The 26,177-nt window shown below is 42.0% G+C and overlaps 1 protein-coding gene across 1 annotated transcript in view; it reads right to left on the reverse strand.

The window, feature by feature from the left end:
* CDH17 (cadherin 17) overlaps positions 1 to 26,177 on the reverse strand; it is a gene marked incomplete at both ends in the record, with an annotated part of 87,892 nt that overhangs the window by 52,851 nt on the left and 8,864 nt on the right. Inside the window, 5 exons of the mRNA XM_082858957.1 lie at positions 1,915 to 2,114; positions 2,222 to 2,380; positions 4,550 to 4,688; positions 5,617 to 5,751; positions 21,966 to 22,064. Coding sequence (XP_082715083.1) covers positions 1,915 to 2,114; positions 2,222 to 2,380; positions 4,550 to 4,688; positions 5,617 to 5,751; positions 21,966 to 22,064 — 732 coding nt within the window. The remainder of the gene's footprint in view (positions 1 to 1,914; positions 2,115 to 2,221; positions 2,381 to 4,549; positions 4,689 to 5,616; positions 5,752 to 21,965; positions 22,065 to 26,177) is intronic.

Consider the following 26,177-nt stretch of genomic DNA (forward strand, 5'->3'; position numbering starts at 1 on the left):
CATGGACATATATACACTACCAAATGTAAAATAGACAGCTAGTTGGAAGCAGCCACATAGCACAGGGAGATCAGCTCGGTGCTCTGTGACCACTGTAGAAGGGTGGGATAGGGAGGGTGGGAGGGAGGTGTAAGAGGGAGGGGATATGGGGATATAAGTGAATATAACTGATTCACTTTGTTATACAGTAGAAACTAACACGACATTGTAAAGCAATTATACTCCAATAAAGGTGTTTGAAAAAAAAATCAGTAAACTCAATACTAAGACCTGTCTACTTGCTACAGACAGAGCCTGGCCTATCTGATAGTCTAGTACTAATAACAACACGTACTGAGGGTTTTACCCCATTCCAGACATAATTCTAAACACGTTTATATGTTATCTCATTAAATCCTCAAACAGCCCCATGAGGTAGAGACTATTGTTATCCCCACCTTATAAATGGGGAAACTAGGGCACAAAAATTTAAGTGACTTGCCTCTAGTCTTACAGCCATTTGAAATTTCCACACTAAACTATTCTCTCAAACCAGCTTGGGAAGGGTATCCCTTTCTAGTAATTTAAGCACACCCTCTGTCCAAGACAAAAACCATGTTCTTAGTTGTAAGCGAGCTCCTTTGATGTCCTAAAAATTCAGCCTAAGTTCTCTCTTGAGCTGTCCCCCTCCACTCTTATTCAGTTTCAAGCCACACAAAGTACCTTCCCCAGGCCTAGGTATTGGGTGTGGCTCTTTAGATTTTCTTTTCTTTGGCAGCCCTAAGTGAAAACAAGTGTATGTGTTCTTTTTAGCATTTACAAATCCTTATGAAGGTAACCTAAACAATAAACGGGAAGACTTTAGTAAAGGAACCCAATCTGAAATTCTCACGGTAAAGAGTCCTGACATAGTTTCTTAGCTGGTAAAGCAGAATATTTCTTGCTTTCATTCTTTTTGTTTTTTCCTCTGAAGGTGAAATTCATTAATTCAATGTTTAATAAATAAAAATCCTTTTAAGTTAGACAATAGATATGGTGGGATAGGCCATTCCAGGACCCCTTAACAACAACAGTGTCATTTAAAAAAAATTAGGGCTACTACAGACTACAACTCCTTCATAATGTTAATACCTTTTATTCACTTCCACAGATACTAATTAATTTCCACAACAACCCAAAGATCTGTTATTATCCCCATTTTACTGGTGAGAAGTTGGGGCTCATAAGAGTTTATCTGCTTCCAAATCCAGTGCTCTCCCACTTAACTCACAGCTTTTGCATCAAGAAACTTCCTGATCTTCCAGAAAAGATCAGATCTGGGTGAACCCCAGAGTGGATTTCCAGGAGCTAAAGAAAGAGGAGGGGGCTCAGGATGAACACCAGCCATAGAGGTGGGACCGGGGGAGGGTTTGAATGGAGGGGAGAGGTACCCACAGGAGATGGAGTTGGCAGGGGTGGGCTCCAAAGGTAAAGGTCATCTACTCAGCTTTCACACTTGACCAGTCTTATCTCTGTTCCTCGGCCTGTGATGGGTTGAGTCTTTCGCATAGAGATTTTTCCCAAAGGAATAAGAAACAGCCTTTCAAAAATAATTTGCAGCCCCAAATTTGAATCATGTACATGTACCACATACAGCCCACTCTAGGGCAGCCATATCCTACAGTCTTGACAGGGAACAACAGTATTATCTACTTGGAAGGTGAAGGTGAGTGAAGTTCTCTTTTAAAACTCATATATATAATATCTGAATCCAAGTTGTAAAGTCCAGAGTTTACCCATGATGGCAAACTCCAGAGACTTGGGGCCAGAGACCTTGTCTATTTAGTTTGCTTCATAATGACGCTATGCAGAAATGTCAGTGAAGACCATGAGGGTGGCCCCTACAATGTGAGTGCTGATTGACTGGGTAGGCTCTAGGCATTCCTTGGGCACTACCTGAGTGATTTTAATGGGGTAAGGATTAGTTGAATTTTCTTCAATCTCCACTGGTTCTGGTGTTTTCCAAATATTCTCCTTCACCATAATATCCACAGATGTGGTGTCACTAAAGGAATGCTCATTCTGGCCTCCCATGTCCTCCACTGAGACCACTAGCTTGTAGGAAGGATTCTTCAAAGGATCCAGGTCCTGGGATCCTATGGGAAGTAGGAGAGAAAAGAAAAGCAAATGTCTCTGAAGGTGATACAGATCTAGGTCCTTTTAACTGCCTCAGAGAGTCATATGAGGACATCACTTAACTTACCTGCTAGAGTAAGTGAAATTGCCCCCGTTTTGTTGTTGATCTGAAAGTACATGACATTGTTGACCTTGGGAAGCTGCATGATAATTTTATAAATAAGCTGGCCGTTGGGTGTGGCTGGATCATCCAAGTCTGTAGCATTGACATACATAAAGGGCTTTCCTGTTTAACAAAATGTACCCAGAAAAAAAAGATATTAATTGAAACCCAAACCAACCACAGACACATTTGCCTTCTAAGAGGCAGAAATAGAATGGAGGAAGGTGCCATAATTCATATCAGTGGTGAAATAATTCTTTATTCTGCCCCTTTCCTCTAGGATGAGGTTTCTTAAAGTATGGTCCAGGGACTTCTAGAGGTCTTTGAGACTGTTTTTAGGGTCATACATGTGTGAAAGACCCATTCAAATCACAACATAAGGGCTTCCCCTGTGGCGCAGTGGTTGAGAGTCCGCCTGCCGCTGCGGGGGACACGGGTTCGTGCCCCGGTCCGGGAAGATCCCACATGCCGCGGAGCGGCTGGGCCCGTGAGCCATGGCCGCTGAGCCTGTGCGTCCGGAGCCTGTGCTCCACAACGGGAGAGGCCACAGCGGTGAGAGGCCCGGGCACCGCAAAAAAAACAAAACAAAACAAAAAAACATAATTTGATGGATTTTAGCATAAAGGAGTATCCCAAAAAAGGCATTAATATGGTTTCGGATTCTACATTGAAAATAACATTTAAGAAACCACCACTTGTTGAGTTTTGGTCTAGTATCAAAGAATATCCACAATTATCTGAAGCGTTATTACACTATTAACACTGTGTAAGGAGAGTTTTTCTTTAAATGTTTCAGCCAAAACAGCATATGGCAACAAAATGAATGCAGAAACAGAAATGAGAATCCAACTGTTCTCAATTAATCCAGACATTAAAGAGAGGTGCAAAGATTAAAACAATGCCATTCTTCTTAACATTCCTTTTGTCTTTGAAAATAGTTGTTTTTATTAAAATATGCTTATTACTTTAAATCAATCACTAAATAAATATTTTTTAATTTCTCAGTTTTAATTTCAAATACAATAAATATTGATAGATATAACCAGTGACGTATTGGAGTCAACTCGTGAGACCTAGTTGAATTTTCAGAAATTTTGTGAGCCAATTATTAACACCAGTGGTAGCTTAAAATAGGTTATGGTGAGAGTACTTATACCACAGAAATTGACAAATTCTACAAATCAGGGTTTTTTCTCCCCGGAGAGACAGCTATTAAAATTTACTAGCACACCACTGGATATAACCAAAAGTTTCTTGGAGTCCACAATAGTTCTAATGAGAATACAAGGGCCCTGAGACCAAAAAGTTTGAGAATCACTGAATTAGAAAACCCTATTGGTAAAGAATAAGACCTGGAAGATTATTACTTGGCAGAGTTTAGTGGTGAGCCTTTGGTATGCAACCTCAGGGACAGAGACACGTGAAATTGCTCCACATAATAAAGTGGAAGGAATATTCTTCCTGAGTTATTGGAAGTGGGCATTGAAGAGTGAGAGATAGCGATTAAGTGACACAGAGGGAAGTTTGACAGTGAGTTGATGGAAATGGCCAAAAGTCTTTCTGAGAACTCACAGTCTAATATTCATGTTTATTTTGTGCACTGTTATGACATGATGCTCCTTCATTCCTCTAAATCTTCAGTAAAGCCTGCCACACACACCTATGCTTTGATGAGGGGCTTTTGTAGAAATGAAAAGTAAAAGAGTGAAGGGATGAGTCATAGCTAGGAGCTGAAGTCAGAGAAGAAAAAGAACTGGAAGCCAGCAGTGACCATGAGAATGTGGATTTCTGGGAGTATGTGGGAGAGTAAGCTTACCTTTCCAGAGTGTTCTAGAGTGTTCTAAAGCTGTAAGGTATTCTAAATTCTCACCCTAAAATGGTGATTCTTAACTAGGGGTGATTTTGTCCCCCAGGGGACATTTGGCGATGTCTGAAGACATCTTTGCTGTCACAATTTGAAAGGGAAGTGTTGCTCCTGGCATCTGGTGCATTGATAGATGTCAGGGATGCTGCCTAACATTCTATAATGCACAGAACAGCCCCTAACAAAAAAAGAATTATCAGGCCCAAGATGTCCATAGTGCCAACGTTGAGAAGTTGTGTCCCAGAGCAGTGGGGATAATAAAACAACTCCCAGAGGATTGCTGTGAAGTTTAAATAAGATAAATAAAATTTAAATAAGATGGTAAGTCCTTAACGAATGCTAGTTACACATGTTAGCCACACAAATCTGCCCCTCTGCCTGTTACACTTGCATCTTTCCACAGATATCTCCAGGCTCCTGCCTATTACCTGGGCGAGAATTCTGCCTTACTGAGCCTTCATACTTTGACTGGAGAAACACAGGTCGATTGTCGTTGATGTCCTTCACTTCTATGGTGATGGGGACCGGGCCCTCCACTGTATTGCCGTGAGCATCCAGGGCTGAGACCTGATGTTGACAGGAGAAGGAAACCTCCTTGGTGAGTCTGGACCTCATATCACACACTCAAAAGTCACTTGAAAGAAATTAGAGCCCAAATAACCAATAACCTGGTCACAACAGGGGAGAAAGACACCCATAAGAGCCCAAATTGGGAGCTGCTAAAATAGAGGCCCTATCAGTTAAATCAATCTAATCATGACTGTGTTTTTCCAGCAGTGAGGTTGGCTGGACACTAGACATGCTTTTTTTCTAAATAGCTGGAATCAGTAAAATAAGAACACTTTGACCCTTGAGGGTATGAAAATATGTCCTGTTACAGAGGCATTTTAGTGGTTGATCTGCAGAGCCAGTAGTAAAATTTAAACAGAAAGCTTTTGGCTTGCTCTTTTCCCCACAATTAGCTCTCTATCATTCAGATAGAGATACAAACCATGAAAACTAAGGGGGAAAGAGAGAGAGAAGGGTCTCTCTAGGCAGCCTCTGACTTTGGTCATTGATTACTTCTGCTTCTTGCAAGGCCCAAAGGAGCTCCATCTAGTACCACTGCCACCTTCTTTGTGGGTCCAGAGACCACCCAACAGCCATAGGCAGACACCAGTGTAATAGCAGAGAAGTACTGGCTAGTTTTGATCCATGTGCCATCCAGGTTTCCACTCATTTTGATGAGTAATGCCATCTAAGAGCCTTAGCAATATAAATTGGGTTACTCTGGTCATAAAGCCTAAAAAAGAGGATACCTTTGCCACACGCCTCTCTAGTTGTTAAAAAATAAAATAAAATTTAAAAAGACAAATGAGATTTGCAAAGCATGTCATTAGTGTCAGGAGAGCTGAAACAGGATTCTGTGCTAGGAAAGAAGGTGCCAGTGATATTTCCAGGACAAAGAGTGCTCAGAGAGATTAGAGTTAGTGTCCTTTGTCTGGTCTCAGTTTACCTGGAGTTTGTGAACAGCTCTTGTTTCCCTGTCCAGGGCTTTGCTGTAATACAGAAGTCCATCTGGTTGTATCTGAAATATGTCATCTGTCTCCCCAGTGAGTTTGAAAGTCACAGCAAGAGGACTGGCCTTAAACTGGGGAAAAGCAAACATTAGATTAGGTTGTAAGGAAAAACAATGTTGTAGAATTTGTAGTAAGTCACCAATTTCAGGTAACGTTTCACTAAAATAAGAAATTCTAAGCTTTTAAAGTGATACATTCTAAAAGTCTGCTTGAACGTTAGCTATGTACATTCAAAATACATTTTCCTCAAGAAACAATATGTGACATAATTCAGTACATTGACGAAAGCCAATAGATGCTTTAAATTGTAGCTAAAGTTAGATGAGATTTTTCTGGGAATATCGGAAAGCTATAATACTATTAGCTTTTAAGTAACACTAAAAAGGGTAGCTTCATTGCTAGGATAAAAAAGGTGTCATTTAGTACTTCTACAAATTGTGACAAAGATTAAAAGAAATTTTAATATTAAGGAAAACAACTTAAAAGTGGCTTTAATTGATAAAGTTCTATATGACAATCTCACTTTTTCAGAAGTAAAGAAAATACCAATGATTATTCATGGGATAGCTGGATAGCTATAATACTTTTAAGACCACAAGAATAGAAAATTCACATAAAATAAAGCAGATGTAAAAGTTGTTCAACCTCATTAATAATTATATATATATATATTTTGTGTGTGTGGTACACGAGCCTCTCACTGTTGTGGCCTCTCCTGTTGCGGAGCACAGGCTCCGGACACGCAGGCTCAGCGGCCATGGCTCACGGGCCTAGCCGCTCCACAGCATGTGGGATCTTCCCAGACCGGGGCACAAACCCGTGTCCCCTGCATTGGCAGGCGGACTCTCAACCACTGCACCACCAGGGAAGCCCCTAATATATTTTTATATATTTAAAAAATAAAAACTAATAGTCAATGTTGTAAAGGATGTAAATAAACACACATATTATTGATGAAAATATAAATTAGTATAATCCTTTTGGAAATAACTTGAGGCATAAAATGTTTGTAGCCTTTGATAGCAAATATTACTAAATAGAATTTATTCTAAGGAAATATTTTTTAAACAATAAACTGCATGCTTGTAGTATAGTAGCCTACAATACTGGTAAAGTTGAAAACTCCTAAATGGTCAAAAAAAGAAAGGTATAAAATTATATAACACATAAACTTAATGAATTTTAAGCATTAAAATGTTCATTCTATAAATTATGAATCAGCAAAAGAACAATGATATGGTGTAAAGTAACAAAAGGAGAACATGAGTAAGTCTAGATAATGATTGTAACAGTACCAAGTGTATTCATGTCGGTTGGCAAGAAATGGAATTTAAAAAAAAAAAACAAACAGCTGATGTGTTACATGGGTAGAACTGTGGCTTGCAAAATCCAAGGATTGTTTATTTAAGAAAATTACTGACTATCAGTTAGAAGCAAGCTTTGTAGTTGCTTTGACTTGCCCTAATTCCATCATCCTTTCTCAGGATATGCAGTGGCCTTGAAAACCAACAGCCTCACAACCATGGTACTATGTAGGGGGTAGAAGGAGTTTGGAGTTTGGAGTTTCCCAGAAGTCCTGTCCCCAAAGAACTGATATTATCTAACCTATCTGGAAGTTCCCTGGAAATACCTATTCATGCAGCTTGTCTTTATTTGACCCAACTCAGAGCTCACTCACTGCAAACAATTTTCTTCCTGGGGAATTTGTTGAAAATAATCATCAGCAGTTGCTTAACACTGCAGCTGCCTGAGACAGTGATAGCAGTTGATGCAAATAAGACTTTAACTAAAACACTTAAAAGGTAAAGCTTGAGAATGAGATGTCCCTTGCAGGGGCCAGGGGAACATCAAAAATCTCCAATAGATTCCTGGGAGTCTAAAAGGCCACATTCATAAGTAGAGCTGTGCACATGCCCAGGAAAAACCTTAGAAGGCCCTAATCTCTCACCTCTGACTGACCTTGAGGCGCTGTGCAAGCAGGAAGTAAAGGCTAATGCAGAGTTGTAAACTGTTCGCCACATCTTCGAAGATGTACCCAACAAGTACACAGAGCCTGTTGGCAAAGGTTGGAAGACTTATTGATTCTAGGCTTGTAAGGAAATCTTAATTCAATCATTAGCTGAACACTAAGCTAACCAAACAGACTTCAGTGGCTACATATGGCAAAGAATACAGACTTTACAGAATTAATTCAGGAAAGTCATTAAACAAACAGCAACAACAACAAATCCTGGGAAGACAATGGGATATGATTTCTGGTGTTGCCACATCATATTATTTATAAAGTCCAGTTTTCAACAAATGATTGTGAGACATGCAAATAAAAGAAAAGTAAGGCCCATATAAAGGAAAAATAGCAGTCAACAGAAACTGTCCCCAAGGAAGTCTAGATGTTAGACTTACTAAATAGGATTTTAAATTAACTATTTTAAACAGGTTCAAAAACAAAAGGAAACTATCTCTAAAGAACTAAAGTATGATAACAATGTCTCACCAAATAGAGAATATAAATAAAGACATGGAAATTATTTTTTAAAAAAACAAATAAGAATTCTAGAGTTGATAAGCATAATAACTGAAATGAAAAATTCATTAGAAAAGGCCCAACAGTAAGTCTTAGCTAGCAGGAGAAGAATTTGTGAATTTGATAATAGATCAATTGAGGTTATCCACCCTGACAGAAAGAAAGAAGAAATATTAACAGAACCCTAGAGACAAACGGAACATCATCAAGCAAACATGCATAATGAGAGTCATAGAAGAAAAGGAAAGAGTGAAAGGGGCAGAAAGATTATTTGAAGAAATACTAATCAAAAACTTCCCAAATTTGAGAATACCATTAATCTATGCTTCCAAGAAGTTCACTGAACTTGAAATACAATAAATTCAAAGAGACTCAAACTTAGACTCATCATAATAAAACACAAAACAAACAAACAGGGACTTTTCTGGTGGTGCAGTGGTTAAGAATCCACCTGCTAATGCAGGGAACATGGGTTCGATCCTTGGTCCAGGAAGATCCCATGTGCCATGGAGCCCATGTGCCACAACTACTGAGCCTGTGCTCTAGAACCTGTGAGCCACAACTACTGAGCTGTGTGACACAATTACTGAAGCCCATGCACCTAGAGCCCATGCTCCACAACAAGAGAAGCCACTGCAATGAGAAGCCTGCACACTGCAACGAAGAGTAGCCCCCACTCGCCGCAACCAGAGGAAGCCTGCATGCAGCAATGGAGACCCAATGCAACCAAAAATAAATAAATAAAAATATATAAATTTATTTAAAAAAAACAAAAAGGGCTTCCCTGGTGGTGCAGTGGTTGAGAGTCCACCTGCCGATGCATGGGACACGGGTTCATGTCCCGGTCTGGGAAGATCCCACATGCCGTGGAGCGGCTAGGCTTGTGAGCCATGGCCGCTGAACCTGCAAGACCCAAGCCTGTGCTCCGCAATGGGAGAGGCCACAACAGTGAGAGGCCCGTGTACCACAAAAAAAAAAAAAAAAAAAGAGAATTTGGAAGTACAGAGACTCATCACATACAAAGGATCCTCAATAAACTGAACAGCTGATTTCTCATGGAGGCCAGAAGACAGTGAAATGACATACTCAAAGTGCTGAAAGAAAAAGACTGCCAACTAAGAATTGTATATGCAACAAAACTATCCTTCAAAATGAGGGTGAAATTAAGCTATACTACTATTCGAACAAACAAACTTTAAGATAAAAATTATTACTAGAGAAAAGAAGGATATTCTATACTGATACAAGGGTCAATCTCTCAAGATTCTATAACAATTATAAACATACATGCACCTACCAACAGACCCCAAAATACATGAAGCAAAAACTGACAGAATTGAAGATAAAATATACAATTCAACAATAATAGTTGGTGACTTGAAAACTTCACTTTCAATAATGAATATAACAAAGAGACAGACAATCAACAAGAAAATAGAAGACTTGTACAACACTGTAAACCAACCAGAAGCTAACAGACATCTATGGAACACTCCATCCAACAAAATCCTAACACACATTCTTCTTAAATATACATTAAACATTCTCCAGGCTAGATCATATGATAGATCACAAAACAAGTTTCAATAAATTTAAATCATTGAAGTCATACAAAATATGTTCTCTAACCACAATGGAGAAACTAAAACCAAATAACAGGAAATGTGGGAAAATCACAAATATATGGAAATAACAATACACTCTAATAACCAATAGGTCAAAGAGGAAATTAAAAGGGAAATTAGAACATACTTTTAGATGAATGAAAATGAAAACACAGCATACCAAACTTTATGGGATACAGATTAAGCAGTACATGGAGGCAAATCTATAGCTGTAAATGCCTATAAAAGAAGAAAATGTCAAATCAATAATTTTCTACCTTAAGAGACTAGAAGAAGATGAATAAACTCACCCAAAGCAAGCAGAAGGAAATAAAAATTAGAGTGGAAATTAATAAAATGGAGAATACAAAAGCAAAGGAGAAAATCAGCAAAACCAAAAGTTGGTCTTTTGAAAAGATCAACAAAATGGACAAATCTTCAATTGGATTTACCAAGAAAAAAATAGACACAAGAGGGACTTCCCGGGTGGTCCAGTGGGTAAGACTCCCTTCTCCCAATGCAGAGGGCCTGGATTTGATCCCTGGTCAGGGAACTAGATCTCGCATGCATACCACTACTAAGAAGTCCACATGCCGCAACTAAGAAGCCCGCGCACCGCAACTAAAAAAAAAGATCCCGCATGCCAAAACTAAGACCCAGCGCAGCCAAAATAAACAAATAAATATTTTTTAAAAAAACACAAGAATCAAACAACTAAAATCAGGAATGTGAGAGGGGACAGTACTACCAAACTTACAGAGATAAAAAGGATGAAATAGAATACTATAAGCAATTGTGTTCCCACAAATCAGACAACCTAAGTGAAATGGATGAATTCTTAGATTAAAAACTACCAAAATTGACCAAAGAATAAGTAGAAAGTCTGAATAGAACTATAACAACTAAAGAGCTTGAGTTAGTAATCAAAAAAATTCCCACAAAGTAAAGCCCAGGACCAGGTAACTCACTGGTGAATTCTACCTAACAAGTATGGGAGAATTAACATCACACCTTCACAAATGCTTCCAAAAAGTAGAAGAGTATGGAATACTTCCCAACTTATTCTATGAGGCTAGTGTCATCCTTATATGCAAAACAGAAAAAAAAATAACAAAATAAAACTACAGAGCAATATCTCATAAATATAGATGCAAAAGTTTTCAATAGAATACTAGCAAACTGAATCCAGCAACATATAAAAAGAATTATATATCATGACCAAGTGGAATTTATCTTAGAATACAAGGCTGGTTCAACATATGAAAATCAATTAATTTAATACCCCATATTAATAGAATAAAGGACGAAACCAGATGAGTATCTCTAGAGAGGCAGAAAATCATTTGACAAAATCCAGCATCCTTTCATGATAAAAAAATACACAACAAAGTAGGAATAGAAGGTAACTTCCTCAACCTAATAAAGGGCATCTAAGAAAAACCCACAGCTAATATTATACATAATGTGAAAGACTGAAAGCTTTCCCTATATGATCAGGAACAAGATAATGATGCCCAATCTTGTCACTTCTATATAACATTGTACTTGAAATCCTAGGCAAGAGAAAGAAATAAAAGTCATCCAGATTGGAAAGAAATGAGTAAAAGTATCTCTATTCACAGATGACATGATCTTACATATGGAAAATCCTAAGGAGTATAAAAAAGTTTTACAGCAAATAAACAAGTCCAGTAAGGTTGCAAGATAAAAGATCAATATACAAAAAAAAAAAATCAACTGTATTTCTATACACTAGCAAAAAGAAATCTGAAAATGATGTTAAGAAAACAATTCCATTTACAATAGGATTAAAAGGAATAACATACTTCAGAATAAGTTTAAAAGAAATACAAGATTTGTAAACTGAAAACTACGAAACATTGTTGAAAGAAATTAAAGAAGATCTAAATAAATGGAAAAAACATCCCGTGCACAAAACTTGAAAAACTTAATATTGTTAAGATAGTACTATTCTCCAAGTTGAGATACTAATTCAACACAATCCTTATCAAAATTATTTTGTCTTGTTTGTAGAATTGACACGATGATCCTAAAGTTTATATAAAAATGTATAAGGCCCAGAATAACCAAAACAATCTTGAAAAAGAAGAACAAAGTTGGGAGACTTAACACTGCCTGATTTCAAAATTTTCTACAAAGCTACAGTATTCTAGAGAGTGTGGCACTGGCATAAGGACAGACATATAGATCAGTGGATTCAAAATCAGGAGTACAGAAATAAACTTTTGTATTTATGGTCAAATTAATTTCTGACAAAGGTGCTAAGATAATTCAATGGGGAAAAAATAGTGTTTTCAACAAATGGTGCTGGAACAACTGGATATCCACATGCAAAAGAATGAAGTTAGATCCCTACCTCTCGTATCATGCACAAAAATTAACTAAAAATAGACCAAAGGCATAAATGTTAAGAGTTAATACTATAAAACTGAGAAGATAAATCTTTGTGACTCTGGCTGAGGCAAGAATTTTTTAGATGTTATAGCAAAAGCACAAACAAAAAAGAAAATAAATTGAACTTCATCAAAATTAAAAGTTTTTGTGCTTCAAATGAACTATCAAGAAAGTGAAAAGTAACCTATAGAATGTGAGAAAATATTTGCAAATCATGTGTATGATAAGGAACTTTATGCAGAATATGTTAAGAGCTCTTACAACAATAAAAAGACAAATAATTCAATTTAAAAAGAGGTAAAGGATTTGAACAGACAGTTCTCCAAAGAAGATATACAAATAGCCAATAAGCACATTAAAAGATATTAACATTAGTCATTAGGGAAATGCAAACCCAAACCACAGAGAAATATCACTTTACTCCACTAGGATAGCTATCAATACAATAAAGAAACAGATAAGTAACAAGTGTTGGCAAGGATGTGGAGAAATCAGAACACTTATACAATGCTGGTGGGAATGTAAAATGGTTCAGTTGTTTTGCAGAACAGATTTGCAGTTATTTAAAAAGTTAAAAAGTGAATTAACTATGTCCCAGAAATTTTACTCCTAGGTATATATCCAAGAGAATGGAAAACACATATCCTCACAAAAATTGTACATGAATGTCCATAATAGCATTATTTATAATAGCTATAAATGTCCGTTAAATGATAACTGGATATTCAAAATGTATTATATTCATACAATGGGATATTAATCAGCCATAAAAAGGGAAAAAAGTACTAATGCCTGCTACAATATGGATGAACCTTGAAAACATTATGCTAAGTAAAAGAAATTATACACAAAAGGTCACATATTACATGATTCCATTTATGTCTATAAAGGAAATCTCTAGAGACTGCAAGTCGATTAGTGTTTGCCAGGGGCTGGGAGGAGAGGAGAATAGGGGGTGACTGCTGGTTGGTACAGGGTTTCTTTGAGGCTGGTGAAAGTGTTCTGGGATCAGATAGTGGTGGTGGTTGTACATTTTTGTGACATATTAAAAACCACTGAATTGGACATTTTAAAAGGGTAGGGCTTCCCTGGTGGCGCAGTGGTTGAGAGTCCGCCTGCCGATGCAGGGGACACGAGTTCGTGCCCTGGTCCGGGAAGATCCCACATGCCGCGGAGCGGCTGGGCCCGTGAGCCATGGCCACTGAGCCTGCGCGTCCGGAGCCTGTGCTCCACAACGGGAGAGGCCACAACAGTGAGAGGCCCGCGTACGCAAAAACAAAAAAAACAAACAAAAAAACAAAAACAAAAGGGTAGATCTTATGATATATAAGCTATATCTCACACATTACGAAGAAAATAGAGGCCATCCTACAGCGACGTCCTCCGCGCCCGCAGGTGCGTCCCCCCAAACCGCGGAGCGGCCGGCGTGGTTGCAGGCTGGAGGCGGGCCTGGGGCAGCGCCGCCGCCGGCCGCCCCTCGCTCCGGGCCCCGCCGCCCGCGGACGCTGATCCGCCTGCTGGAGTCTCCCGGGGCCCTCAGCGAGTCCCTCTGGTTACCCTTCGGCCCACGTGGGTCTGGGCCACTCCACACCAGAACCTGGGCGGGACAGCGCAGGGGGTCCCAGTGCCGGTGTCTGCCCAGACCTCGCACTACGACCTCCCCGGAGAGCCTCTGCCGCCCTAAAAGTGCTAACGGTGGTGTGTGCTCAGGACACGGACTGGGGCGCCGTTTGGCTGCCTGTTTATGAAACATTTCAGAAGCCAGAAGAAAATACATTGTTGAGAACGCAGCGAAAGCAGATTTTCTTGAAAAAAAATGGACAGAAACATCCTGAGGTATCAGTCCTCAATATATTTTCTGATCAAGAGTGCAACAGGGCTTCCCTGGTGGCGCAGTGGTTGAGAGTCCGCCTGCCGATGCAGGGGACACGGGTTCGTGCCCCGGTCCGGGAGGATCCCACATGCCGCGGAGCGGCTGGGCCCGTGAGCCATGGCCGCTGAGCCTGCGCGTCCGGAGCCTGTGCTCCGCAATGGGAGAGGCCACAACAGTGAGAGGTCCGCGTACCGCAAAAAAAAAAAAAAAAAGGTGCAACACGTAAGACTCTTGCTGAGTTACGCAATTCCATTCTGGCTGCCTGCCTGGAGGCCTTCCAGTCAATTGATATGGAGGTACAAGAGGGGATCCATCCTTGCCTGGGAGCAGTGGACCCGATTCCCATTTACCCTCTCTCTGGTGTTGGAGTGGAAGAGTGTGGAGCTGTGGCTAGAAGCCTTGTTGAGAATCTGGTCCAACGTGTTCCTGGCTGCAGTGTGTTTCTCTTTGGTGAGGCTGACCTGCCTGAGAAGCACAGTCTTGTCCAGAGAAGGAAGCAACTGGGCTGGTTCACAAGGAGGGATTTCAGTGTTCTTAAACCTAACCTGGGAGCTGCACCTGCCCGAAGATGTGGTTTAACAGCTTGCTTCAGGGTGTTGTGACAGTTGCGTTGGAACAAAATTGGAATTTCAGCTTTGCAGTGAGGAGATTCATGCTGCCGCTAGAGCAGACGAGAGCCAATCTGCGGGAGGCAGGAGCTGAGCGAAACCGCAAACTGAGAAGCAAACTTTCACATCAGGCGTCGTAGCTAGCCCATATGTGATGAACTGCAATGTTACCAAAGATGATCTCAAGACTTGGCTCTGGGAAAAGAGATCGCTAGTGCCATTCGGGGCTCAAATGTGAATGGACTGAAGGGCGTCCAAACGATGGCTTTTCCTCACGAAAGGAAAATGGAGATAGCTTGCAATGTAGAGAGTTTTGAAGATCAAGAAGTTACAGAAACCTCAGAAGACTCTCAATACATGGCTTACAGTGTCCTTGGGGACCATTTTTATTATGTATCTCCTTATTACATAGAAGCTCAAATTAAAAAATTGACAAGTGATCGGGGAATTGGTACTACAGGGAGAGCATTAATTGGATTTACACCCCAAGAGTGCAAGAACTGTGCTGAATATACTATTAAGGAAGGTATTGGGGAGTTCTGGAAGATACACGGAGGCATTTTCATGTGATCCAATCTAAGGCTTCATTGAAATTGTAAGGAAAAAATATCAGCCATTACAAAGTTTTCTTTTGGCCAGTGAAGACGAGTGGAAGATCCGAGAGCTTGGTTCCAGCTGTGAATTGGAAAACTGGACGCCTTCTCTGTCCAGTGACAACAACAGGTGTTTATAGATTGTCCATAGTCACCTTATGATATTTCTAGTCGTCACTGAAACTTCATGAAATCCTCCTCTGTATCAAGTGCATGCACTTGCATGTACTAGAAGCCCTCCTGAATGAGCTGCATAAAATGGCCATCATTGCTGAATCATCTTTAATTATCATGAACAAAACTAAAAACGGACTCAATTTATTTGGTATTCCTGACCTCTTTATTCCAAAGTCATTCAACTCTCATTCTTTTAATGTGCACTTTTAAAAATCAAGTACTAAGCAACTAATAAATGGGGAGAATTATAAAATAACATTACTCCTTTGAAGCAAAAAAAGAAAAGAAGAAGAAGAAAAGTAATTACCTATCTGAGATATGTATCATACTATCCTTAGATCTAGAAGCCCCTGAGAGTACAGAGCTGGGGATAGTTGAAAATCCTCAGTGAGACAAGTCTATAGGTGTTTAGTTCTTTTTTCTTTCTTTTTTTTTTTTTTTTTTTTTGGAGGACATGTTAATAACCCAAGGATCAACCTCATGGGGCAGAAAGCTTGCTTTGTTCCTCCCTGACTTCAGGTAAGAATATTTCAAGGGATACAGATGAGGGAACTGGGACAACTCCTTCCCACCACTGTAATAAAGAACTCAAAGTACATCTTACCAACGCTGGGTTTTCCACATCATTTCCACATAAGAAGATGGAGAGAGCACAGTATTCTATTTTTTTTTTTTTGTATATGCCAGGTTTTACTTTATTTTTTTGCTATGTAACCTACTTTTTATTTTGGCCTTTTTTTAAATTGAAGTATAGTTGATGTACAATACTACATAAATTATAGGTGTACAACTTAGTGATTCACAATGTTTAAAGGTTATATTCCACTAATAGTTACTACAAAACACTGGCTGTATTCCCTGTGTTGTACAAGACATCCTTGTAGCTTATTTATTTTATACATAATGGTTTCTACCTCTTAATCCCCTACTCCTAACTTGCCCCTCTCGCCTGCACTCCCCCCACTGGTAACAGCCAGTTTGTTTTCTGTATCTGTCTTTTCTTTTTTGTTATATTCACTAGTTTGTTTTATTTTTTAGATTCCACATGTAAGTGATATCATACAGTATTTATCTTTCTCTGTCTGACTTATTTCACTAAGCGTAATACCCTCCAAGTCTATCTATGTTGTTGCAAATGGCAAAATTTCACTCTTTTTTATGCTGAGTAGTATTTCATTGTGTGTGTGTGTGTGCACATAGATAGATAGATAGATAGATAGACAGATTACATCTTCTTTATCCGATGGACACTTAGGTTGCTTCCATATCTTGGCAACTGTAAATAATACTACTATGAATATTGGGGTGAATGTATCTTTTCAAATTAGTATTTTCCTTTTTTTCAGATATATACCCCAGGAGTGGAATTGCTGGGTCATATGGTAGTTCTGTTTCTAGTTTTTTGAGAAAGCTCCACACTGTTTTCCTTGGCTGCACCAATTTACACTCCCACCAACAGTGCATGAAGGTTCCCTTTTCTCCTCACCAACATTTATTATTTGTGTTCTTTTTAGTGATAGCCATTTGACAGGTGTGAGGTGATATCTCATTGCGGTTTTAACTTGCATTTCTCTGATGATTAACAATGTTGAACACCTCTTCATGTGCCCGTTGGCTTTTTACATGTCCTCTTTGGAAAAATGTCTATTCAGGTCTTCTACCTTTTTTTTTTTTTTTTTTTGGCGGAACATGGGCCTCTCACTGTTGTGGCCTCTCCCATTGCGGAGCACAGGCTCCGGACGCGCAGGCTCAGCGACCATGGCTCACGGGCCCAGCCGCTCCGCGGCATGTGGGATCTTCCCAGACCGGGGCACGAACCCGTGTCCCCTGCATTGGCAGGTGGACTCTCAACAACTGCACCACCAGGGAAGCCCTCTACCCATTTTTTAATTGGGTTGTTCGCTTCTTGATGTTGAGTTGTATGAGCTCTTTCTATATTTTTGATATTAACCTCTTATCAGTCATATCATTTGCAAACATTTTCCCCCATTCAGTAGTTTGTCTTATCATTTTGTCAATGGTTTCCTTTGCTGTGCAAAAGCTTTTGAGTTTAATTAGTTTCCATTTGTTTATTTTTCCTTTTATTTCCTTTGCTTTAGGAGACAGATCCAAAAAATATTCCTACGATTTATATCAAAGAGTGTTCTCTTTATGTGTTCTTCTAGGAGTTTTATGGTTTCGGTCTTACATTTGGGTCTTTAATCCATTTTGAGTCAATTTTTTTTTTTTTTTTTTTTGCCATACGTGGGCCTCTCACTGTTGTGGCCTCTCCCTTTGCAGAGCACAGGCTCTGGACGCGCAGGCTCAGTGGCCATGGCTCACGGGCCCAGCCGCTCCACGGCATGTGGGATCTTCCCAGACAGGGGCACGAACCCGTGTCCCCTGCATCAGCAGGCGGACTCTCAACCACTGTGCCACCAGGGAAGCCCTTGAGTTAATTTTTGTATATGGTGTTAAGTAGCATGATATGCTTGACTAGAAAATGAGAATATCAGTGTTCTAATATCAGTTATGCCATTAACTTATTTAAGCCTCAGTTTCCCTATCTGTAAAACAAGCAGTTGGTACAAAAAGTCTCTAAGGTCTTTTCTAGAACAAAGACTCTGAGATTCTAGAAGGAAATCCCCTTCGTTGCCTACACTCCTCCACTCCAACACACACACCCATAAACAAGAAGCATTCAGCCATGGCAGTTGGGCTATCATTTTCTGTTAAGAAGAGACAAGCTTTGTAGTGTGGCTAATGGAAAAAGAACAGAAAAAGAAGTGAAGTAACCCAAGGAATGATTTTACTGGCTGGGCTCCTGAGAGACTGCAGAAGGATCCTATGAAGCAGTTTCCAGGTGTGTGATGTTTGTTAGCTGGACATTGCCTCTAGGTACAGTTCTGATTCTGTTCAGTGGCCCGTGGACCTGTACTCACAGAACATCTACTCCCTTCTGCTCAAGAGTCTCCTCAAACAGAGGTTGCAGAAGTAACCACAGACTCTCTGGCCCACAAGTACATTTTGCTTAGATTATAAGATGACTTTTTTTACTGTGCCAATATTCTTAGATCAGGAAATTTTACATAAATATAAAAATTTCTGACTTTTGTGGAAAAACTATAGAATCCAGTAATACTGTACACAAATTCTGACTTGTGAAATCGTTTGGAATTGAATTAAGGCTATACTTTTTGAGGTACCCTCAGTTTGTCACAGTCCCCACTATTCCCTGTGTTCCACATACTGGAGCCAAGTATCAGAAGACTGTTAATTTCATGTTTGCACAGTTGGGGGTTTTCTACATCTGTTTTTTGCCACTGCCTGTCTTATCCCAAGATAGCATCATTCATCACTTACCTGGCCCTTGTGGGCTGTTGAGATACTTACTACAGATGGACTTTCACACCCAAGCACTGGGTTAGCACCTGTGTGAGGAAGGCTCCCCAGTCTGTATCTCCAGACCCACATGGCCACTGTCTCCTCAACATCTCCACCTAGCTAACGCCACATATTACCTTAAATTCAATAGGCCTAACACTTATTTACTGACTTTCCCATAAATCTTCCCTCCCCTCCCCTCCTTCTCTCTCTCATTTCCTCTCTCTCTGAATGACACCACTAACCAGCCAGTGAAGCAAGCCAGAGGCCTCGGAGTTACCCTAAACACCTCCTCTCTCCCACTGCACTCATTCAGTCACCAACCCCAGAAGGTGTGACTTCCTTGCATTGCTCCCACCCCTCTCCTTCCCTCCACTCCCCCTTTATACTTACTTAAACCAGGCCTCCACCGCTTGCCACTGGTCTATGGCAAACTGTCCTAAGAGCCTTCCCACCTCTAGGCTCACCCCCTTCATCCCACACTTACAGTGATCACAGAGTAGGTCTGTGCAAGCACAGTCTAATTCTGTCACACCTTCTTTAACCCTCCACAGGTGCCCTGCACCCTACCACAGGTTAAAGGGCCGGTCTGGACACCCATCCCCACCCCTCGACCTCGGCAGCCTCGCCTTTGCACACCCTAAACCACCTGTTATCTTTCATTCTCTTGCTGATTTGCACACCCCCGTGCTTTTTCCCATACTGTATCCAGGGCCTGCTTTCTGTCTGTGAGTGCCTGTTCAACTTTAAATACTCAGCTGAGGGGTCAGTGAAACCTTTTCTGTTCAACCACTACCGCCCACACTTAAAATCGAGCACTCTTTCTCCATCTGCGCTTGGTTCCCTCTGCAGCCCACCAGACTCCAATCAGAACCCTTCACTACATTGTTTGCTTACTTGTTAGCCTCCTTCTACTACCCTATGAGCTCAGCGGGGGCAGGGATGGTGTTGGGGTCATCTTGCATCCTCAGTACCCAGCATAGTGCCTTATAACAATAGGCACCATCAGGAACAAAATTGGGTCATTTGTAGAGACGTGGATGGACCTAGAGTCTGTCATACAGAGTGAAGTAAATCGGAAGGAGAAAAATACAGATTGTATCTTAACGCATATATGTGGAATTTAGAAAAACGGTACAGATGAACCTATTCGCAACACAGGAATAGAGACACAGACATAGAGAAGTGACGTGTGGACACGGGGCGGGGGCGTAGGGGATGGGATGAATTGGGAGATTGGGAATATACACTACCATGTGTAAAACAGATAGCTAGTGGGAACCTGCTATATAGCGCAGGGAGCTCAGCTCGGTGCTCTGTTGTGACCTAGATGGGTGAGATGGGAGGGGGAGGTCCAAGAGGGAGGGGATATATGTATACGTATAGCTGATTCACTCTGTTGTACAGCAGAAACTAATGCAATATTGTAAAGCAAATATACCCCAATAAAAATAAATAAATAAATACAAATATATCAAATTCCAAAAAAGAGATGAACGTGTGCCTATCCCACAGCATTCTTACCAGCTTATGAAGCATAAAAATACACAAGTGAACAGAATGTTTTTTTATTGGAGTATAGTTGTTCTACAATGTTGTGTTAGTTTCTACTGTACAGCGAAGTGGAGTTCCCTATGCTATACAGTAGGTTCTCATCAGTTATCTATTTTATACGTATCAGTGTATACATGTCAATCCCAATCTCTCAATTCATCCCACCCCCCCTTTCCCCCCTTGGTGCCCATATGTTTGTTCTCTACATCTTGAACAGAATTTTTTAAATGTAAACAAGATATCTATAACTAAGTGCTCCCTGGCAAGGGAGGGAAAGTTAGTTAACAAGATCACCTCTTGTGTGAGCCCTGCCATAGACTCCCAACCAGTTCCTTTGCAACCTCTTCCGTTTCCCGCCCCCCTCCAGTTTGTAGCCCTGAATGGAAATTTGATTCAGGCCCGTTGCTTTGAGGAGAAAATCTAAGAGCCTTAGAAGTCAGGGCCCTTCCTGTCCCTGCAGCCTCCTCTCCTACCTTCTTCTTTAGGCTCTCTGCTGGCCTTCTGCCAAAACTCGGGGCATGCCCTGCCCTCTCCCAGCACAGGGCAGGTGTCCAAGCTGTGCCTTTGCTGGAACACCCTTCTCTTATTAGCCTCCAGCTCTCAAAGCATTTGCTCGTCGCTCAGTGCCGGCTTCCCTGACTGGAGAGGTCAAAGCCCCTAAAATACCCACAGCAGGGCACAGAGATACCCGTGCACCCCCAACAGCTCGTACTATGGAGCCCCTTTGCACTACTTTGGTACCAAATGACAGAAGGTGGCATGAGGCAGCTTTCAGTCTCTCCTCTGTGGACGGGAACTGCCGAAAAAAATGCTTGGACAGTTAACAGAAGGCATCCACCTTAGATGGTAGTTTAGCAACCCTCTGTCGCTCCCCCAGTGCATGGGATGGGAGATCATGGGCACACCCAGAGGCTCATCAAAGCACCCTCAGCCACTCCAAGGCCAAGCAGGCTTCCCCAGGGGATTTCTGGTCCATGCAGTAGTATGTTTTTCTCCCTCTCTCCATTACATCTCCGGGATTATCTCAGGGCCCTTAAAGCTAAAGTCTCTTGCAGTCCACTCCTCAACCCGATGCTTTCTCAGTTAACTAACTAAATGAGATGACTGCCTCCCACTGTGCCTTGTCCAACCCATGGGTGAGGGCCCAGGGATGGGCTCAGAGGAGGCGGTGAGGAAAGCAGGCCATTCCAGCAGTAATCCAGAGAACCCGCATCTTCAAATGCTTCAAGCAGCCAGCTCATTGAACAGACAGATACTCAGATGGCCATGTCACTCCAGAGACAGGTTCCCTTCCCACCCTGGGGGAAGAGGCAGAGTCTACAGGCACCAAGATCCCCGCCCCAGAGATGGGAGTACTTGCCCTAGACACCACTGAGGAAGTCCGAATGAGGAAGTTAGGTACAACGTCTTATAACACTGAAGCCACTCATCTCTGTGTTTAACTTAGCTTCTGAAATCATTCTTGATAATGAGATCTACTATGCCTATATTTTATTTCTGGGTGTACAGTAGATAAAGGAGTAAAAGAGAGAGCCTGCAAAATCAAGATGACAGTGATCAAGGGTAGCCATTACCTGGAAAATGATTTGACTCGGTCCTTGGCCTTCAAAAATAGGAAAGGTCATGGGCTCCAGGGGTCCACTAAACTTTCCCTCTTGGCCATATCCAGTTGTCTGTTAAAAACAGAAAGAAAAAGAAAATTAGCAAAAAAAAAAAAAAAATTAGCATCACCATCTACTATGAATGTATAGGCGTCACTTGCTGATTTTCTTATGGTTCCAGGACTGACATATGAAACCTAAGATTCTAACCTGGCTCAAAACAATGTGAAATCTAGTCAAAACGGGCAGGAAGGGGTCTAATATTTGTTGAGGCTCTACTATGTCAAATGGTTTGCTTAGAGCCTAAAACGGCTTTTCTCATTTAACCATTCAAGCAATCACCCTGTGGGGAGAAATTAACACTCCCGGTTTATACATGAAGCTCACACAGGTTAGCTACTTGCCCAGAGTAAAACCCATAAGCAGTGGACATGGCACACACACTGGGTTCTAGCTGAAGGAAAGTTCATGATCTTCCCACAATGCCACTATGCTGTTAAATTCTACATGGTTTTACATAAGCTTCTTTTTTTTTTAACTTTTTTATTTTTGGCTGCATTGAGTCTTCGTTGCTGCACACAGGCTTTCTCTAGTTGCAGTGAGCAGGGGCTATTCTTCGTTGTGGTGCCAGGGCTTCTCACTGCAGTGGCTCTCTTGTTGCGGAGCACAGGCTCTAGGCACATGGGCTTCAGTAGTTGCAGCACATGGGCTCAGTAGTTGTGGCTCGCGGGCTTAGCTGCTCCACAACATGTGGGATCTTCCCGGACCAGGGCTCGAACCCCTATCCCCTGCATTGGCTGGTGGATTCTTAACCACTGCACCACCAAGGAGCCCCTACACCAGCTTCTTAAAACCCCTCTATTCCACTCCTGTTAGTTTATAAGGAAATCCATGGCAGATTCCCAGCACGCTAGAGTTCAGGCACCTCAAAGACAATTGAATTTTTAAGGGGAAAAAATATGTAGACGTGTTGAGTACAATGCTTGCCTGGCACCCAACAAGAAGAGCTCACACTTGCTAAATTAGTATATGCTGAGCTTTGTCCTAAACACATTGAATCCCGACAACAGCCCTACAGGGTAGATTATTATTGCCAGCTCTGTTTCACCGGTGATTAGACTCAGATGCAGAGAGGTTAAATAATTTGCCCAGGTAGTGCAGGAAGCAGGATTCGAACCTGCAACTCCAGACCCGGCCCTCTTAGCCACTACCCCCACTACACAACAGCAGAAGCAGCCGAGACAGCCTGGGGTGGGGGGGGAGGGGGTGGGAAGCTGGCAGCATGGGGATGTGCAGGAGGGTGTATTCAGCAGTAGTTCCTGCCATCCCTTCGTCTCCCACCAGGAATGGTCACTAACGGGAGTCGTGAGGCAGAGCGGAGCAGGCGGAACGCAGGAAGGGGCAGCCAGCCATAAACCCACCACAGAGAGCACCCTCTGGAACGAAGGATCTGGCACCCACACCGATGCCAGTGCCCCCTCCTTCCCGAGTGGTTCTTCAGGTCTCCTACTTGTTATGGGAATCAGGGCTGGAATAGGTTAGAATTAGAAGTACGATATGGAAAGTTAATGGTTTGGGGAACTGGACAGGTAAAACCAAAAAAGAAAGAAGAACTAGTGAGAAGAGAATTTATTTTCCATTTCTTTATGAGGAGCTAGTACGCTCTTATCGTATAGAAACACTGGGAATAACCCAAAAACAATTAGGATGAAATCATGGGGGAAAAGGTCTTGTACTATATCCCTTGGTTAATTGAATCTTGATTAAGTTGATCTGGGTTGTCCAACAAAAAAATAGTAACAAACAAGAACACAGAGGACGATCTACACGTGGAACAACTCGTACAAAACACCTACTGAACGCTGGCAGAAGACCTCAGACCTCCCAAAAGGCAAGAAACTCCCCACGTACCTGGGTAGGGCAAAAGAAAAAAGGAAAAACAGAGACAAAAGAATAGGGATGGGACCTGCGCCAGTGGGAGGGAGCTGTGAAGGAGGAAACTTTTCCACACACTAGGAAGCCTCTTCGCGGGCGGAGACTGCGGGTGGCGGAGGGGGGAGCTTCGGGGCCGCGGAGGAGAGCACAGCCACAGGGGTGCAGAGGGCAAAGCAGAGAGATTCCCGCACAGAGGATTGGTGCCGACCGGCACTCACCAGCCCGAGAGGCTTGTCTGCTCACCCGGCGGGGCGGGCGGGGGCTGCAAGCTGAGGCTCGGGCTTTGGTCGGAGCGCAGGGAGAGGACTGGGGTTGGCGGCGTGAACATAGCCTGAAGGGGTTAGTGCACCACGGCTAGCCGGGACGGAGTCCGGGGAAACGTCTGGACCTGCCGAAGAGGCAAGAGACTTTTTCTTCCCTCTTGTTTCCTGGTGCGCGAGGAGAGGGGATTAACAGCACTGCTTAAAGGAACTCCAGAGATGGGCGCGAGCCGTGGCTAAAAACGCGGACCCCAGAGAGGGGCATGAGACGCTAAGACTGCTGCTGCTGCCACCAAGAAGCCCGTGTGCGAGCACAGGTCACTATCCACACCCCGCTTCCGGGGAGCCTGTGCAACCCACCACTGCCAGGGTCCCGGGATCCAGGGACAACTTCCCCAGGAGAACGCACGGCGAGCCTCAGGCTGGTGCAAAGTCACACCGGCCTCTGCCACCACAGCCTCGCCCCGCACTCCGTGCCCCTGCCTCCCCCCGACCTGAGTGAGCCAGAGCCCCTGAATCAGCTGCTCCTTTAACCCCGTCCTGTCTGAGCGGAGAACAGACGCCCACCGGCGACCTACACACAGAGGTGGGGCCGAATCCAAAGCTGAGCCCCGGGAGCTGTGAGAACAAAGAAGAGAAAGGGAAATCTCTCCCAGCAGCCTCAGAAGCAGCGGATTAAAGCTCCACAATCAACTTCATGTACCTGCATCTGTGGAATACATGAATAGACAATGAATCATCCCAATTTGAGGAGGTGGACTTTGAGAGGAAGATTTATTATTTTTTCCCCTTTTCCTCCTTTTGTGAGTGTGTATGTGTATGCTTCTGTGTGAGATTTTGTCTGTATAGCTTTGCTTCCACCATTTGTCCTAGGGTTCTATCCGTCCTTTTGTTTTGTTTTGGTTTGGTTTTGCTTTTGCTTGTTTTTTTGTTTTTGGTCTTTTTTTTTTTAAATTTTTTTTCATAATAATTATTTTAATAACTTTATTTTATTTTATCTTACTTTATTTTATTTTATCTTCTTTCTTTCTTCCTTTCCTTCCTTCCCTCCTTCCTTCCTTCCTTCCTCCCTCCCTCCCTCCCTCCTCCCTCCTTTCTTTCTTTCTTTCCTTCTTTCTTCCTTCTTTCTTTCTTTCTTTCTTTCTTTCTTTCTTTCCTTCTTTCTACTTTTTCTTGCTTTTATTCGAATCTATGTGGATGAAAGGCTCTTGGTGCTGCAGCCAGAAGTCAGTGCTGTGCCTCTGAGGTGGGAGAGCCAACTTCAGGACACTGGTCCACAAGAGACCTCCCAGCTCCACATATTATCAAATGGCAAAAATCTCCCAGAGATCTCCATCTCAACACCAGCACCCAGCTTCACTCAACGACCAGCAAGCTACAGTGCTGGACACCCTATGCCAAACAACTAGCAAGACAGGAACACAACCCCACCCACTAGCAGAGAGGCTGCCTGAAATCATAATAAATCCACAGACTCCCCAAAACACACCACCAGACGTGGACCTGCCTACCAGAAAGACAAGATCCAGTCTCATCCACCAGAACATGGGCAACAGTCCCCTCCACCAGGAAACCTACACAACCCACTGAACCAACCTTAGCCACTGGGGACAGACACCAAAAACAACAGGAACTACGAACCTGCAGCCTGCAAAAAAGGAGACCCCAAACACAGTAAGATAAGCAAAATGAGAAGACAGAAACACACACAGCAATTGAAGGAGCAAGGTAAAAACCCACCAGACCTAACAAATGAAGAGGAAATAGGCAGTCTACCTGAAAAAGAATTCAGAATAATGATACTAAAGATGATCCAAAATCTTGGAAATAGAATAGACAAAATGCAAGAAACATTTAACAAGGACCTAGAAGAACTAAAGATGAAACAAGCAGTGATGAACAACACAAAAAATGAAATTAAAAATACTCTAGATGAGATCAATAGCAGAATAACTGAGGCAGAAGAACGGATAAGTGACCTGGAAGATAA

The sequence above is a fragment of the Leucopleurus acutus genome (assembly GCF_964270905.1).
Source record: "Leucopleurus acutus genome assembly, chromosome: 17".
In the NCBI taxonomy this organism is placed as follows: domain Eukaryota; kingdom Metazoa; phylum Chordata; class Mammalia; order Artiodactyla; family Delphinidae; genus Leucopleurus; species Leucopleurus acutus.